General features: G+C 55.2%; 1 protein-coding gene across 1 annotated transcript in view; it reads right to left on the bottom strand.

Moving 5' to 3' along the window:
- The window catches only part of LOC148833216 (cadherin-24-like), a 44,083-nt gene extending 27,779 nt beyond the window's left edge, over positions 1–16,304 (bottom strand). Inside the window, exons 1-6 of the mRNA XM_088916064.1 lie at positions 15,518–16,304; positions 14,963–15,217; positions 14,553–14,848; positions 8,860–9,154; positions 2,992–3,111; positions 1,074–1,241 (exon numbers count right to left, since the gene is read on the bottom strand). Coding sequence (XP_088772190.1) covers positions 1,074–1,241; positions 2,992–3,111; positions 8,860–9,154; positions 14,553–14,848; positions 14,963–15,217; positions 15,518–16,292 — 1,909 coding nt within the window. The 5' untranslated portion in view covers positions 16,293–16,304. The remainder of the gene's footprint in view (positions 1–1,073; positions 1,242–2,991; positions 3,112–8,859; positions 9,155–14,552; positions 14,849–14,962; positions 15,218–15,517) is intronic.
- Positions 16,305–18,044: the final 1,740 nt, after the last annotated feature.

Below are 18,044 nucleotides of genomic sequence, written 5' to 3'. Positions count from 1 at the left end.
TGCTACACAACTGTTTACTGACACACAGTGTAACACACAGCCTATTACACACTGCTACACAACAGGGTACTGCCACACACAGTCAAGCACAGAAAGAAGTACACAGGAACACAGATAAACAAGAACACAGGAAAAGGAACACAGTTACACAGGAAGACAGGAAGACAGGAACACTGGACTACAGGAACACAGGAACACAGTCACACAGGAAGACAAGCACTAGACAACAGGCACACAGAAAGACAGGAACACAGGCACACAGGAAGACAAGCACTAGACAACAGGCACACAGGAAGACAGGAACACAGTCACACAGGAAGACAAGCACTAGACAACAGGCACACAGAAAGACAGGAACACAGGCACACAGGAAGACAAGCACTAGACAACAGGCACACAGGAAGACAGGAACACAGTCACACAGGAAGACAAGCACTAGACAACAGGCACACAGGAAGACAGGAACACAGTCACACAGGAAGACAAGGACTAGACAACAGGCACACAGGAAGACAGGAACACAGTCACACAGGAAGACAAGCACTAGACAACAGGCACACAGGAAGACAGGAACACAGTCACACAGGAAGACAAGCACTAGACAACAGGCACACAGGAAGACAGGAACACAGTCACACAGGAAGACAAGGACTAGACAACAGGCACACAGGAAGACAGGAACACAGTCACACAGGAAGACGAGCACTAGACAACAGGCACACAGGAAGACAGGAACACAGTCACACAGGAAGACCAGCACTAGACAACAGGCACACAGGAAGACAGGAACACAGTCACACAGGAAGACAAGCACTAGACAACAGGCACACAGGAAGACAGAAACACAGTTACACAGGAAGACAAGCACTAGACAACAGGCACACAGGAAGACAGGAACACAGTCACACAGGAAGACAAGCACTAGACAACAGGCACACAGGAACACAGGAACACAGTCACAGAGGAAGACAAGCACTAGACAACAGGCACACAGGAAGACAGGAAGACAAGAAGACAGGCACAAAGGAAGACAGAAGTGAACTCTCCTGCCAGACTGAGGCTCTGCCACTCACTCTGGGTAAATCGAGGGGGATTGTCATTCACGTCACTCAGGGACACAGTCACTGTGGTCGTCCCTGACAGACCCCCCAGGTGGCCCCCCATGTCCTTGGCTTGCAGGACAACAAGATACTGATCCTGGGTTTCTCTGTCCATGTTGGGGATGGCAGTCCTCAGCACACCTAACACAAAGAGAGAGCAGTTAATACAGACACAGCATCCTCTCGTTTGTGATTTCTTATGTTCTTATATTTTTATGAGCAGCATGTCTTCTTCAATCTGACAGAATGAGCCCTGATTGGAGGAGCAGGGTGTCTCACTGACAGAGTGAGCCCTGATTGGAGGAGCAGTGTGTCTCACTGACAGAGTGAGCCCTGATTGGAGGAGCAGTCTGTCTCACTGACAGAGTGAGCCCTGATTGGAGGAGCAGGGTGTCTGTCACTGACAGAGTGAGCCCTGATTGGAGGAGCAGTGTGTCACACTGACAGAGTGAGCCCTGATTGGAGGAGCAGTGTCTCTCACTGACAGAGTGAGCCCTGATTGGAGGAGCAGTGTGTCTCACTGACAGAGTGAGCCCTGATTGGAGGAGCAGGGTGTCTCACTGACAGAGTGAGCCCTGATTGGAGGAGCAGTGTGTCTCACTGACAGAGTGAGCCCTGATTGGAGGAGCAGGGTGTCTCTCACTGACAGAGTGAGCCCTGATTGGAGAAGCAGTGTCTCTCACTGACAGAGTGAGCCCTGATTGGAGGAGCAGTGTGTCTCTCACTGACAGAGTGAGCCCTGATTGGAGGAGCAGTGTGTCTCTCACTGACAGAGTGAGCCCTGATTGGAGGAACAGTGTGTCTCACTGACAGAGTGAGCCCTGATTGGAGGAGCAGTGTCTCTCACTGACAGAGTGAGCCCTGATTGGAGGAGCAGTGTGTCTCACTGACAGAGTGAGCCCTGATTGGAGGAGCAGTGTGTCTCACTGACAGAGTGAGCCCTGATTGGAGGAGCAGTGTGTCTCTCACTGACAGAGTGAGCCCTGATTGGAGGAGCAGGGTGCCGCTCACTGACAGAGTGAGCCCTGATTGGAGGAGCAGTGTGTCTCACTGACAGAGTGAGCCCTGATTGGAGGAGCAGTGTGTCTCACTGACAGAGTGAGCCCTGATTGGAGGAGCAGTGTCTCTCACTGACAGAGTGAGCCCTGATTGGAGGAGCAGTGTGTCTCACTGACAGAGTGAGCCCTGATTGGAGGAGCAGTGTGTCTCACTGACAGAGTGAGCCCTGATTGGAGGAGCAGTGTGTCTCTCACTGACAGAGTGAGCCCTGATTGGAGGAGCAGGGTGCCGCTCACTGACAGAGTGAGCCCTGATTGGAGGAGCAGTGTGTCTCTCACTGACAGAGTGAGTCCTGATTGGAGGAGTAGGGTGTCTCACTGACAGAGTGAGCTCTGATTGGAGGAACAGTGTGTCTCACTGAGAGAGTGAGCCCTGATTGGAGGAGCAGTGTGTCTCACTGACAGAGTGAGCCCTGATTGGAGGAGCAGGGTGTCTCTCACTGACAGAGTGAGCCCTGATTGGAGCAGCAGTATGTTTCTCTTGCCAGAGTGAAGCCTCTTGAGAGGAAAGAGAACCCAGTTTCTGCAGGTTACCTCATCTAAATTCTGAGGAACAGTGCCCCCTGATGGAGGGCTTGAGCACTGCACTGCCATATCTGCTTGTGTCCTCTGACTTGTGCTTAACGGGTCCATGCCCACTGAGGACCGTGAGCGTGTGGACTGGGAATCAGTGCCTCTCGCTAACGGATCAGAACCTCTGTACAGTCGTCTCTGTTCAAGACTAACGACACAGAGCTCCTAAATATGGGAAGTCTCCAGGTCCCATGCAGCCTGGGAACAGGACTGTCCAATTAGAGACCCTCCACATGTTCCACAAGGGGGCGCACACTCACCCGTCTGGGGGTCCACTGAGAAATAGGGCTGCCCTTGCAGGAGGGTGTAGACCAGCCTGGCACTGTTCCCATAGGTGGGGTCATCAGCATCTGTCGCTGTCACCTGAATTATAGAGGTACCTGAGAGATAGAGACAGGTGAATACAGACACACTGACTGGACACTCCAGTACATTAACACTGCACTGAGAGAGAGGGGTTCATACAGACACACTGACTGACTGGACACTCCAGTACATTAACACTGCACTGAGAGAGAGGGGTTCATACAGACACACTGACTGACTGGACACTCCAGTACATTAACACTGCACTGAGAGAGAGGGGTTCATACAGACACACTGACTGACTGGACACTCCAGTACATTAACACTGCACTGAGAGAGAGGGGTTCATACAGACACACTGACTGACTGGACACTCCAGTACATTAACACTGCACTGAGAGAGAGGGGTTCATACAGACACACTGACTGGACACTCCAGTACATTAACACTGCACTGAGAGAGAGGGGTTCATACAGACACACTGACTGGACACTCCAGTACATTAACACTGCACTGAGAGAGAGGGGTTCATACAGACACACTGACTGGACACTCCAGTACATTAACACTGCACTGAGAGAGAGGGGTTCATACAGACACACTGACTGACTGGACACTCCAGTACATTAACACTGCACTGAGAGAGAGGGGTTCATACAGACACACTGACTGGACACTCCAGTACATTAACACTGCACTGAGAGAGAGGGGTTCATACAGACACACTGACTGACTGGACACTCCAGTACATTAACACTGCACTGAGAGAGAGGGGTTAATACAGACACACTGACTGGACACTCCAGTACATTAAAACACTGCACTGAGAGAGAGGGGTTAATACAGACACACTGACTGACTGGACACTCCAGTACATTAACACTGCACTGAGAGAGAGGGGTTAATACAGACACACTGACTGGACACTCCAGTACATTAACACTGCACTGAGAGAGAGGGGTTCATACAGACACACTGACTGGACACTCCAGTACATTAACACTGCACTGAGAGAGAGGGGTTCATACAGACACACTGACTGACTGGACACTCCAGTACATTAACACTGCACTGAGAGAGAGGGGTTAATACAGACACACTGACTGGACACTCCAGTACATTAACACTGCACTGAGAGAGAGGGGTTCATACAGACACACTGACTGACTGGACACTCCAGTACATTAACACTGCACTGAGAGAGAGGGGTTCATACAGACACACTGACTGGACACTCCAGTACATTAACACTGCACTGAGAGAGAGGGGTTCATACAGACACACTGACTGACTGGACACTCCAGTACATTAACACTGCACTGAGAGAGAGGGGTTCATACAGACACACTGACTGACTGGACACTCCAGTACATTAACACTGCACTGAGAGAGAGGGGTTCATACAGACACACTGACTGACTGGACACTCCAGTACATTAACACTGCACTGAGAGAGAGGGGTTCATACAGACACACTGACTGGACACTCCAGTACATTAACACTGCACTGAGAGAGAGGGGTTAATACAGACACACTGACTGGACAATCCAGTACATTAACACTGCACTGAGAGAGAGGGGTTCATACAGACACACTGACTGGACACTCCAGTACATTAACACTGCACTGAGAGAGAGGGGTTCATACAGACACACTGACTGACTGGACACTCCAGTACATTAACACTGCACTGAGAGAGAGGGGTTCATACAGACACACTGACTGACTGGACACTCCAGTACATTAACACTGCACTGAGAGAGAGGGGTTCATACAGACACACTGACTGGACACTCCAGTACATTAACACTGCACTGAGAGAGAGGGGTTCATACAGACACACTGACTGGACACTCCAGTACATTAACACTGCACTGAGAGAGAGGGGTTCATACAGACACACTGACTGGACAATCCAGTACATTAACACTGCACTGAGAGAGAGGGGTTCATACAGACACACTGACTGGACACTCCAGTACATTAACACTGCACTGAGAGAGAGGGGTTCATACAGACACACTGACTGACTGGACACTCCAGTACATTAACACTGCAGGAATGACTTGAACCTCAGACTCAAGCGCTCAGCCAGTCGGCCAATCACCCTGCGACTCTTACCTGTCAGCCCACTGAAGCTCAGCAGGTGTGACACACTGGCCAGTACCTGGATGGGAGACTTCTGGGGAAAACTAAGGCTGCTGCTGGAAGAGGTGTTAGTGGGGCCAGCAGGGGGCGCTCACCCCAGAATCTGTGTGGGTCCTAATGTCCCAGTATAGAGACGGGGACACTAGACTGTAAATGTCTCATCCTTACAGGATGTAAACAGGATGAGATGTAAAACCGAGGTCCTGCCTCTTTGTGGTCATTAAAAACCCCAGGGTGTTTCTCGAAAAGAGTAGGGGTGTAACCCCAGTGTCCTGGCCAAATTTCCCATTGGCCCTTACCAATCATGGCCTCCTAATAATCCCCCTCTCTGAACTGGCCTCATCACTCTGCTCTCCTCCCCACTGAGAGCTGGTGTGTGGGGAGCGTTCTGGTGCACTATGGCTGCGTCGCATCATCCAGGTGGGGCTGCACACTGGGGGGGGTGGAGGGGATCCCCATTACCTGTAAAGCGCTTTGAGTGGAGTGTTCAGAAAAGCGCTATATAAGTGTAAGCAATCATTATTAATTATTACCTCTAACACACACTGAGAGCTCTTCATCTGCCTTCACTGTCCTGGATAATTCTAGCTCACAGAGATATTTTGGTGATTTTTCCAATAAATAAATAAACAAACTCTTGAATCAGTGAAAAAGAGAAGGAAGTGGACAGGGGAGATTAAGAAATACATCTCCCATGAGGCTTTGCACGACAGGGGGATTGTGGGAGCAGCTGTTGCTGTTTCTTCACTTCAAAGTGGGGACAGTGTTGGGGGGGGGGTGGAGGTGTGTGGAGACTGTGAGACGCAGAGACACAGAGAGAGGAGACAAGGGCTGAGCCCAGAGAGGAGCCCCCTGAGCCAGCTGGTCCTGAGGCTCACTGACCTGAGCCACACCGACACTAACCAGCCTCGGGACAGCACTGCTAGAATCAAGCACAGCACAGATCACACAGCAATATCTCACACACTGGGACACACACACAACACTACCTCACCCACTGAGACACACACACACACACAAACACAACACTACCTCACCCAGTGGGACACACACACACAACACAACCTTACCCACCGGGATACACACAACACACACACACACACACACACACACACACACACACACACACACACACACACTACCTTACCCACTGGGACACACATACACACAACACTACCTCACCCACTGGGGGACACAAACACAACACTACCTTACCCACTGGGATACATACATACAACACAACCTCACCCACTGGGATACAGACACACACAACACACACACACAAACACTACCTCACCCACTGGGACACACACACAAACACAACACACACAGGAATGCTGCAGAACCCCAAACAGCCAATACACACTAGCTGAGTATCTGACCAGGATAAGAGATAGTACAGAGAAACAGACCCTGACGAAGTACAGGCTCAGTGACCACAGCCTGGACACAGACACTGGACACAGGCAGACCTGACTGTCCTGAGAGGACAGGTTTAGTGACCACAGCCTGGCCACAGAGACTGGACACAGACAGACCTGACTGTCCAGAGAGGACAGGCTCAGTGACCACAGCCTGGCACAGAAACTGGAGACAGACAGACCTGACTGTCCAGAGAGGACAGGCTCAGTGACCACAGCCTGGCACAGAAACTGGACACAGACAGACCTGACTGTCCAGAGAGGACAGGCTCAGTGACCACAGCCTGGACACAGAGATTGGACACAGACAATCCTACTCAGTCTCCTCTGGGCCCCTGAGCGAGGCCCTTAACCCCAGCTGCTCCAGGGGTGCTGTATAAATGGCTGACCCTGCGCTCTGACCCCCAGCTTCTCTCCCTGTCTGTGTGTCTCCTGGAGAGCAAGCTGGGGTCTGAGAAAAGACACAGTCCTCATGCAAGTGATTGTATAGGGACAGTAAAGTGATCTTATGTAGTTCTAAACACAATACCTACATTGACCACATCAGAGAAGAGGGCGCTGTCAAACCCATTTTCAACAAGTGAAGAGGTCTCGGCACAAAGACACACAGAACACCAGACAGGTCACAGACAAAAAAAGTACTTGGCCCTTCTTGTCCGTTTGGTAATTAGTAGCTAATTGAGACAGTCCTTGAAAGAAGCCAGGGTCTCAGCTTCAACTAAAGGCTGGGTAGCTTGTTCCACTCTCCCACCATCCTCTGTGTAGAGACGTGCCCCTTGTTCTCTGTTTTAAATACACTACTTGCGTCCACGAAAAGCTGTGCTTTAATGCCTGACTTTCAGGCCTGACCTGTGAGGATTGTAGATTCTTGGATCATACAGACACAGAGAGAGACTAACAGATGCAGAGAGATGCATACAGATACACAGAGAATCACTCACAGAGACACAGAGACACAGAAACACAGACACTGTCAGACACTCAGAGACACCCAGAGACACTCATAGACAATTTACAGAGACAGTGACTCAGACGCAGAGACACACAGTCACTCACAGACAGAGACAGTCACTCACAGACAGAAACACAAACACAAAGAGACACACAGTCACTCACAGGCAGAGAGACACACAGTCACTCACAGGCAGAGAGACACACAGCCACTCACAGACGGAGAGAGACACACAGTCACTCACAGGCAGAGAGACACACAGTCACTCACAGACAGAGAGACACACAGTCACTCACAGGCAGAGAGACACACAGTCACTCACAGACAGAGAGACACACAGCCACTCACAGACGGAGAGAGACACACAGTCACTCACAGACAGAGACACACCAGTCATGGCCTCCTAATAACCCCCCTCTCTGAACTGCTATCCTCCCCACTGAGAGCTGGAGCATCATCACACTGGGGGGGTGGAGGGGGTCCCCAGTACTGGAAACTCAAACACAGAGAGACACACAGTCACTCACAGACAGAGACACACAGCCACTCACAGACAGAGACACACAGTCACTCACAGACAGAGAGACACAGTCACTCACAGACAGAGACACACAGTCACTCACAGAGAGAGACACAGTCACTCACAGACAGAGAGACACACAGTCACTCACAGACAGAGACACTCAGTCACTCACAGACAGAGAGAGACACTCAGTCACTCACAGAGAGAGACACAGTCACTCAGAGACAGAAACACACAGTCACTCACAGACAGAGACACACAGTCACTCACAGACAGAGAGAGACACTCAGTCACTCACAGAGAGACACACAGTCACTCACAGACAGAGAGACACACAGCCACTCACAGACAGAGACACTCAGTCACTCACAGACAGAGAGAGACACTCAGTCACTCACAGACAGAGACACTCAGTCACTCACAGACAGAGAGAGACACTCAGTCACTCACAGAGAGAGACACAGTCACTCAGAGACAGAAACACACAGTCACTCACAGACAGAGACACTCAGTCACTCACAGACAGAGAGAGACACTCAGTCACTCACAGAGAGACACACAGTCACTCACAGACAGAGAGACACACAGCCACTCACAGACAGAGAGACACAGTCACTCACAGACAGAGAGAGACACTCAGTCACTCACAGACAGAGACAAAGAAACTCTTAAACATGGAGAGACTCAAACACTCATACGCAGACATGCTGCGCTCCAGCTGGTGTTACTACCACACTGGTTACTACACACTGGCGCGCCACACACAGCTGCAGTACCGATGTTGGCCATCTCGGGCACGGTGGCGCTGTAGGGCCCGTCCTGGAAGACGGGCGGGTTGTCGTTGATGTCCTGCACGCGGATGACGAACTGGGACGAGGGCTCCAGGGGGCGCTCCGTCAGCCGGTCCATCGCTGTGGCGACCAGCCGGTACTCGTCCTTCTCCTCGCGGTCCAGGGGCTTGGTGACGTGGATGTTCCCCGAGCGCTCGTCGATCACGAAGACCGAGCCCGCCCCCTCTCCGCGCAGCACATACCGCGTCCGCCCGTCGCCCCGGTCCATGTCGGTGTGCAGCTGAGGGCGACAGAGGCAGAGCGGGCTGAGCGGTTTCTTCCTGTCAGACAGAGTGAGCCCTGATTGGAGGGGCAGTGTCTCTCACTGACAGAGTGAGCCCTGATTGGAGGTGCAGTGTGTCACACTGACAGAGTGAGCCCTGATTGGAGGAGCAGTGTGTCACACTGACAGAGTGAGCCCTGATTGGAGGAGCAGGGTGTCTCACTGACAGAGTGAGCCCTGATTGGAGGAGCAGTGTGTCTCTCACTGACAGAGTGAGCCCTGATTGGAGGAGCAGTGTGTCTCACTGACAGAGTGAGCCCTGATTGGAGGAGCAGTGTGTCTCACTGACAGAGTGAGCCCTGATTGGAGGAGCAGGGTGTCTGTCACTGACAGAGTGAGCCCTGATTGGAGGAGCAGTGTGTCTCACTGACAGAGTGAGCCCTGATTGGAGGAGCACTGTGTCTCTCACTGACAGAGTGAGCACTGATTGGAGGAGCAGGGTGTCTCTCACTGACAGAGTGAGCCCTGATTGGAGGGGCAGTGTGTCTCACTGACAGAGTGAGCCCTGATTGGAGGAGCAGGGTGTCTCTCACTGACAGAGTGAGCCCTGATTGGAGGAACAGTGTGTCTCACTGACAGAGTGAGCCCTGATTGGAGGAGCAGGGTGTCTCTCACTGACAGAGTGAGCCCTGATTGGAGGAGCAGGGTGTCTCTCACTGACAGAGTGAGCCCTGATTGGAGGAACTGTGTGTCTCACTGACAGAGTGAGCCCTGATTGGAGGAGCAGTGTGTCTCACTGACAGAGTGACCTCTGATTGGAGGAGCAGTGTGTCTCTCACTGACAGAGTGAGCCCTGATTGGAGGAGCAGTGTGTCTCACTGACAGAGTGAGCCCTGATTGGAGGAGCAGTGTGTCTCACTGACAGAATGAGCCCTGATTGGAGGAGCAGGGTGTCTCTCACTGACAGAGTGAGCCCTGATTGGAGGAGCAGTGTGTCTCTCACTGACAGAGTGAGCCCTGATTGGAGCAGCAGTGTATCTCACTGACAGAGTGAGCCCTGATTGGAGGAGCAGGGATATAGGAGATGAGAGACTGAGGAGTAAGGGATGGAAGTGGGGGAGAGTGACAGATGCAAGATTGTGTGGGGGAGGAGAGAGTGAGGAGAGAGATGAAGGAGTGAAAGAGTGAGGAGAGAGAGGGAGGAGACAGTGAGAGGGAGGAGAGAGAGGGAGTAGTGAGGAGGGAAAGAGGGGGGAGTGAGACAGAGAAGGAGAGAGATGGGGAGTGAGAGAGGGAGGAGGGAGAGGGAGGAGAGAGAGATGGGGAGGGAGAGAGGGAGGAGAGAGAGGGAGGAGAGGGAGAGAGGGAGGAGAGGGAGAGAGAGGAGTGAGAGAGGGGGAGAGAGAGATGGGGAGTGAGAGATTGAGGAGAGAGAGATGGGGGGGAGGAGAGAGAGAGAGTGAGGAGGGAGAACAGCAGAGGAAGACGCAGGGCTCAGAGCGATCAGGCGGATCACTCTGTTCCCAGTCAGTCAGTGTGTGATTCTCCTCTCCACAGGGGGCTGGGAATGAACTGGTACTTAATCACTGACTCTCCTCTTCTCTTCATGCACACGAGTCTGCAGGGATCAACAGCCCATCAGCTCCTCCACTACCCTCCCAGCATCAGTCTCCTCCCTCTCTCCCCTCTCTCTCCTCTCTCCCCTCTCTCCCCTCTCTCCCCTCTCTCCTCCTCTATCCCCTCTCTCCTCCCTCTCTCCTCTCTCTCTTGCTGTCCCTCTCTCTCTCCTCCCTCTCTCTCTCCCTCTCTCTGGTATTTAATTGCTCACTCGAACTCCCTGCAGAGCAAACACCTGCAGGCTTAAACGATGTGAGATGAGAAAAAAAGAAACAAAATCCATAAAAAAGAACATTCACATCAAATGTGTTTGAGGTTATTACACCTGAGACTGCCAAGATATTAACAACCCCTCTCTCAGTCAGTGTGTCTGTATGAACCCCTCTCTCTCAGTGCAGTGTTAATGTACTGGAGTGTCCAGTCAGTCAGTGTGTCTGTATGAACCCCTCTCTCTCAGTGCAGTGTTAATGTACTGGAGTGTCCAGTCAGTCAGTGTGTCTGTATGAACCCCTCTCTCTCAGTGCAGTGTTAATGTACTGGAGTGTCCAGTCCGTGTGTCTGTATTAACCCCTCTCTCTCAGTGCAGTGTTAATGTACTGGAGTGTCCAGTCAGTGTGTCTGTATGAACCCCTCTCTCTCAGTGCAGTGTTAATGTACTGGAGTGTCCAGTCAGTCAGTGTGTCTGTATGAACCCCTCTCTCTCAGTGCAGTGTTAATGTACTGGAGTGTCCAGTCAGTCAGTGTGTCTGTATGAACCCCTCTCTCTCAGTGCAGTGTTAATGTACTGGAGTGTCCAGTCAGTGTGTCTGTATGAACCCCTCTCTCTCAGTGCAGTGTTAATGTACTGGAGTGTCCAGTCAGTCAGTGTGTCTGTATTAACCCCTCTCTCTCAGTGCAGTGTTAATGTACTGGAGTGTCCAGTCAGTGTGTCTGTATGAACCCCTCTCTCTCAGTGCAGTGTTAATGTACTGGAGTGTCCAGTCAGTCAGTGTGTCTGTATGAACCCCTCTCTCTCAGTGCAGTGTTAATGTACTGGAGTGTCCAGTCAGTGTGTCTGTATTAACCCCTCTCTCTCAGTGCAGTGTTAATGTACTGGAGTGTCCAGTCCGTGTGTCTGTATTAACCCCTCTCTCTCAGTGCAGTGTTAATGTACTGGAGTGTCCAGTCAGTGTGTCTGTATGAACCCCTCTCTCTCAGTGCAGTGTTAATGTACTGGAGTGTCCAGTCAGTGTGTCTGTATGAACCCCTCTCTCTCAGTGCAGTGTTAATGTACTGGAGTGTCCAGTCAGTCAGTGTGTCTGTATGAACCCCTCTCTCTCAGTGCAGTGTTAATGTACTGGAGTGTCCAGTCAGTGTGTCTGTATGAACCCCTCTCTCTCAGTGCAGTGCTAATGTACTGGAGTGTCCAGTCAGTCAGTGTGTCTGTATGAACCCCTCTCTCTCAGTGCAGTGTTAATGTACTGGAGTGTCCAGTCAGTCAGTGTGTCTGTATGAACCCCTCTCTCTCAGTGCAGTGTTAATGTACTGGAGTGTCCAGTCAGTCAGTGTGTCTGTATGAACCCCTCTCTCTCAGTGCAGTGTTAATGTACTGGAGTGTCCAGTCAGTGTGTCTGTATGAACCCCTCTCTCTCAGTGCAGTGTTAATGTACTGGAGTGTCCAGTCAGTCAGTGTGTCTGTATTAACCCCTCTCTCTCAGTGCAGTGTTAATGTACTGGAGTGTCCAGTCAGTGTGTCTGTATGAACCCCTCTCTCTCAGTGCAGTGTTAATGTACTGGAGTGTCCAGTCAGTCAGTGTGTCTGTATGAACCCCTCTCTCTCAGTGCAGTGTTAATGTACTGGAGTGTCCAGTCAGTGTGTCTGTATTAACCCCTCTCTCTCAGTGCAGTGTTAATGTACTGGAGTGTCCAGTCCGTGTGTCTGTATTAACCCCTCTCTCTCAGTGCAGTGTTAATGTACTGGAGTGTCCAGTCAGTGTGTCTGTATGAACCCCTCTCTCTCAGTGCAGTGTTAATGTACTGGAGTGTCCAGTCAGTGTGTCTGTATGAACCCCTCTCTCTCAGTGCAGTGTTAATGTACTGGAGTGTCCAGTCAGTCAGTGTGTCTGTATGAACCCCTCTCTCTCAGTGCAGTGTTAATGTACTGGAGTGTCCAGTCAGTGTGTCTGTATTAACCCCTCTCTCTCAGTGCAGTGTTAATGTACTGGAGTGTCCAGTCAGTCAGTGTGTCTGTATTAAGGACCAGTAGGGGGCGCTCACCCTGCGGGCTGTGTGGGTCCTAACGCCCCAGTACAGTGACGGGGACACTAGACTGTAAACAAGGCGCCGTCCTTCAGATGAGATGTAAACCTGAGGTCCTGCCTCTCTGTGGTCAGTAAAGACCCCAGGGTGTCTCTCAGAAAGAGTAGGGGTGTGACCCCAGTGTCCTGGACAGACTCCCCCTGGTCTTTACCAGTCATGGCCTCCTGATCACCCCCCTCTCTGAACTGGCCTCATCACTCTGCTCTCCTCCCCACTGAGAGCTGGAGCATCATCACACTGGGGGGGGTGGAGGGGGTCCCCAGTACTGGACAGCGCCGGGAGAGGGGTGGAGGGTCCAGTAAGGCGCTAGAGAGGTGTGGAGTTATTGTCACATATTTCAGGAATGATTATGACAGAAGTGGACTCGGTCCTGGCGGTGGAACAGCGGACCAGCCCTGCTCCCTGGCGCGGCTGCTGGCGGGTGCGGGGGAGTCTGCACGTGCTCTGTGGATTTGGAGAGGGCATGTGACCGGGTCCCCCGGCATGTGACGTGGGAGGTGCCGCAGGAATACGGGGTACCGGGGGTGTCGGGGGTGTCGGGACCGCTTCTACGTGCTCTTCGGTCCCTGTGTGAGCGCAGCTAGAGCCCCCGGGTCTGAATTCGTGTGTGTTCCTCACGGACCGGACGTCAAGGCGCACCCGAGGGTGGGGGGGGGGTGGGGGGCTGTGTCCGGCTGGGGGGACGAAGGGCGGCGGGTGACGTCGTCCCTTCGGCGCCGCCGGACCGTGACCGTGGGCGCACCGCCGAGCGACTCGCTGCCGGGCGCGGAGCGGCTGGGATGGGAACCGGCACCTCCGGCCCTCTCCCTGACGAGAGTGGATGGCTCTCTCCAGGTGGGGGGGGCCCCTAGCCCAGGGGGAGCTCCGGGATCGCGGGACCTCGCTCGCGAGCGAGGGAGGAGGGGAGCGGGAGACCGCCGGGCGGGTCGGGGCCGCGCGTACCCGTCTGTGGCGGCGCAGCGGGGGGGACAAGGCCCACCCGCGGCCGTGAGCTGTGGGTCGGGACCGAAAGAAGGAGATCGCGGGCCGCCGGGCTGGCCCTCCGCGACGGGGCGAGGAGCTCGGCAGTCCGGAGCAGCGGGAGGCGGAGGAGGCCTGGGCGTCTCCCGAGGAGCTGTTCCGGGCACGCCCCCCTGGGCACAGACCCCGTGGCAGACCCAGGACACGCCGGGGGGGGGGGGATCTCTCTCCCGGCTGGCTCGGGAGCGCCTGGGGATCCCCCGGAGGAGCTGGGATCTGCCGCCGGGGGGCAGGGAGGTCCGGGCGGATCCACCCCCCCTCACCAGGGAGAGCGGAGTGAAGATGGAGGGATAATTATCGCTGTAAGGAATGTATTGTTCTTATTAATGTGTTCATTGTTATTGATTCCCTCCTGGGAATGCGAGGACTGTGTCCCGGGACCGTCGCAACGCCGCCCCCTGGTGGCCCAGTCCCGTCACGACAGTCCCGGCCCGCCCCCTGGTCCCGCCCCCTGGTCCCGCCCCCTGGTCCCGAGCCTTACCCTCCCGATCAGGACCGGCTCCGGCCCGCTGTACTCCTCGATCACGAAGAACTGGTTCCAGATCCAGCTCCTCCTGCTCCTGGGCCGGGTCTCCTCCCCTGCCCGGCCCGGACCGCCCCCCAGCTCCGCGGAGACCGCCGGCACCCCCGCCTGCTGGAACACCAGGCCGCGCCCCCCCCGCCGCCGGGGATCCAGAGCCACTCCGCTTCCAGGCCCCAGTGTGTGGACGCTCCGATCGGGACCGGGCTCCGGTTTGAGCCGCATCGTGAGTCCGAAGCCCGGTGGGAGAGCCTGACCTGCGGGATTTGGAGCTGATCCAGTCTCTATCAGCTCCGTGTGGACGCTCCGATTGGGACTGGGGTCCGATTTCAGCTGCATCATGTGGCCGAAGCCCGGTGGGAGAGTCTGACCTGCGGGATTCGGAGCTGATCCAGTCCCTGTCCCCTCCGCACGGATGCTCCGATCGGGGTCCGGCTCTGGATTCAGCTGCATCGTGTGGCTGCAGCCTGGAGGAAGGGTCTGACCTGCGGGATTCGGAGCAGTTCCAGTGCCTGTCCCCTCTGTGTGGACACTCCGATCGGGATCGGACTCCGGTTTGAGCTGCATTGTGTGGCCGAAGCCCGGTGGGAGACTCTGACCTGCGGGATTCGGAGCCGATCCAGTCCCTGTGCCCTCCGCACCGACGCTCCGATCAGGATCCGCGCTCCATCCGGTCGAGTTCCTTCTGCCTGACCCCGCATTTCTGCTGTCAGACTCCCGGCACCCTCCTGCGCCTCTCGCGTCCCCCTCGCGGGCGTCCTCTGAGCCCGGTGCGACCAGGCGACCTGCCTCTGGCCCCGCCCCGCGACCCGCGGAGTCCGGAGCGGCTCCCCTTCCCGCCCTGTCCGAGCGGAGGCCGCCTGCGTGAACCTCTCTCTCGCGCGCCCGCGGATCCGGAGTCGCTCCGGAGCCCGGCGCCCAGGGGCCTCTCTGACGGGGGTGGCGAGGAGGAGGAGGAGGGTGGGGAGGGGGAGGGCGAGGCTGCCGTCCGCCAGCCGGCCGGACTCCCTGCTCTCTGGGGTCCGGAGCGCTCACGCGGGAGGGCGGGAGAGCCGAGGAGGCGCCCCGGTCCGATTCCCCCTCCGGAGTCGCCCTGCCGTGAGTGTGTGCGCCCTGCTCCGGGTTCCTCGCTCCGGCCGGTCCTTCCTCCGCGACTCCCCCCCTGTGGGCTCCCGGCGAATCCCGAGAATCTGGGGCGACCCCTCTTTCCGCCGCCCCCGGTTCGGCCCGAGCAGCCGGGTCCGGCTGGCCCGCGGAGGACGGAGCAGAACCGGTCTGACTGCCCGAGCGAAGCGCCTCGCCGTCCCGTGAGCCCGGATTTGTGGGAGCCTCTGCGGCGATCCGGCCTGGACCCCTCGTCCCGCTCCGGCCGCCTCCGCATCCGGGAGCGGCTCGGCTTCGCTGCGGCGGCACTGCGCCGTGGGGGCCGCGCTCCGGATCGCGTGCCGTCCCCATCCCCAGCGGGGCGTCGGGCTCCGGGGTTCCGGACTCGGCCCTGTTCCCGGCCACATCTGGGCCCAGTCCGCCCTCCGGAGGCGGCGGGGTGCGGGCCGTCCATTCCAGACGCGCGGCGGGGCCGCGCGCGATGGGTGAGCCCGTTCCTAGGCCCCGCCTCCTCGGAACACCGGCCGGGAGCGAAGCCCCGCCCACTCCCCCCGCCAGCAGCAGCCCCAGCCAGCAGAGCACAGAGCTGTGGATCATGGCGGCGTGGCCGGTCACCTCCCTGCTGCTGATTCCTGCTCGTCCAGGAGGGCTGGCGGCGCGCGGGGTTCTGCTAGGGTGAAATCAGTGTCCATCTCCTCCTCCTGTCCTCCTGTCACCCTGCCTCGCTCTCTCCCCCGGTCTGTCTCTCTGCTCAGGGAATGTGGAGCAGCCTGTGAGAGCAGGGAACACAGGAGAGAGATTGACAACTTTCTCCCACAGACTGAGAGACTGAGAGAGAGACAGAGAGACAGAGACACTGAGAGAGAGAGAGACAGAGAGACAGAGACACTGAGAGAGAGAGAGACAGAGACACTGACAGAGAGAGAGACAGAGACACTGAGAGAAAGACAGAGACACTGAGAGAGAGACAGACAGGGGGACTAAGAGACAGAGACATTGAAAGAGAGACAGAGAGATTAAGAGACAGAGACACTGAGAGAGAGACAGACAGAGAGAGAGACAGACTGATGGATGAACAGACAGATGAATGGTCACAGAGGTAACAGAGACAGAGAGATAGATGAACAGACAGAGCGAGGGAGACAGATGCACAGTGTTTTTCCAGTTGGCTGAACAGCGATGCACAAATACCTGACTGAAAAAAATGAAAGTTTTCATGTTGAACACAAAGTTCGAATGATTAAGCTACAGCAGAATCTCTTATTATTTAATCAATGATGTGATTTTCCACCAGACAGAGACACAGAGAGAGAGGGGGGACATGGATGGCAGACAGCTGATCCTGCAGAGCTGGTGCCACAACAGGCCCACTCAGACAGGCGTGACCCGCTGTGTGCGTGCCCTACAGAGCCCTCTCTGCCCCCCCATTCCCCGCACAGTGCTCACCGACACGTACCTCACAGAGACCCCGCCCCGCCCCATTAACAGAGCTCTGTTGTTCTAACTGACCCCCCTCACCTGCCCCTCTGTCTTCAGCCCTCCCTCCTGTCTGGCATTTACTGCTCAACAGACACCTTCAATAACTGCACACTCTCATGCACACTGACCAGCTGCCTGTCTGTGTCCAGTGTCAATGTCCAGGCTGTGGTCACTGCTCCTGTCCTCTCTGGACAGTCAGGTCTGTCTGTGTCCACCGTCTGTGTCCAGGCTGTGGTCACTGAGCCTGTCCTCTCTGGACAGTCAGGTCTGTCTGTGTCCACTGTCTGTGTCCAGGCTGTGGTCACTGAGCCTGTCCTCCCTGGACAGTCAGGTCTGTCTGCGTCCACTGTCTGTGTCCAGGCTGTGGCCACTGCTCCTGTCCTCTCTGGACAGTCAGGTCTGTCTGTGTCCAGTGTCGATGTCCAGGCTGTGGCCACTGCTCCTGTCCTCTCTGGACAGTCAGGTCTGTCTGTGTCCAGTGTCTGTGTCCAGGCTGTGGCCACTGAGCCTGTCCACTCTGGACAGTCAGGTCTGTCTGTGTCCAGTGTCTGTGTCCAGGCTGTGGTCACTGAGCCTGTCCTCTCTGGACAGTCAGGTCTGCCTGTGTCCAGTGTCTGTGTCCAGGCTGTGGTCACTGAGCCTGTCCTCTCTGGACAGTCAGGTCTGCCTGTGTCCAGTGTCTGTGTCCAGGCTGTGGTCACTGAGCCTGTCCTCTCTGGACAGTCAGGTCTGCCTGTGTCCAGTTTCTGTGTCCAGGCTGTGGTCACTGAGCCTGTCCTCTCTGGACAGTCAGGTCTGTGTCCAGTGTCAATGTCCAGGCTGTGGCCACTGCTCCTGTCCTCTCTGGACAGTCAGGTCTGTCTGTGTCCA

Source organism: Atractosteus spatula, chromosome 5, assembly GCF_055471065.1.
Source record: "Atractosteus spatula isolate fAtrSpa1 chromosome 5, fAtrSpa1.hap1, whole genome shotgun sequence".
Taxonomy (NCBI): Eukaryota; Metazoa; Chordata; class Actinopteri; order Semionotiformes; family Lepisosteidae; genus Atractosteus; species Atractosteus spatula.
This window is presented reverse-complemented; position numbering and strand designations above follow the sequence as displayed.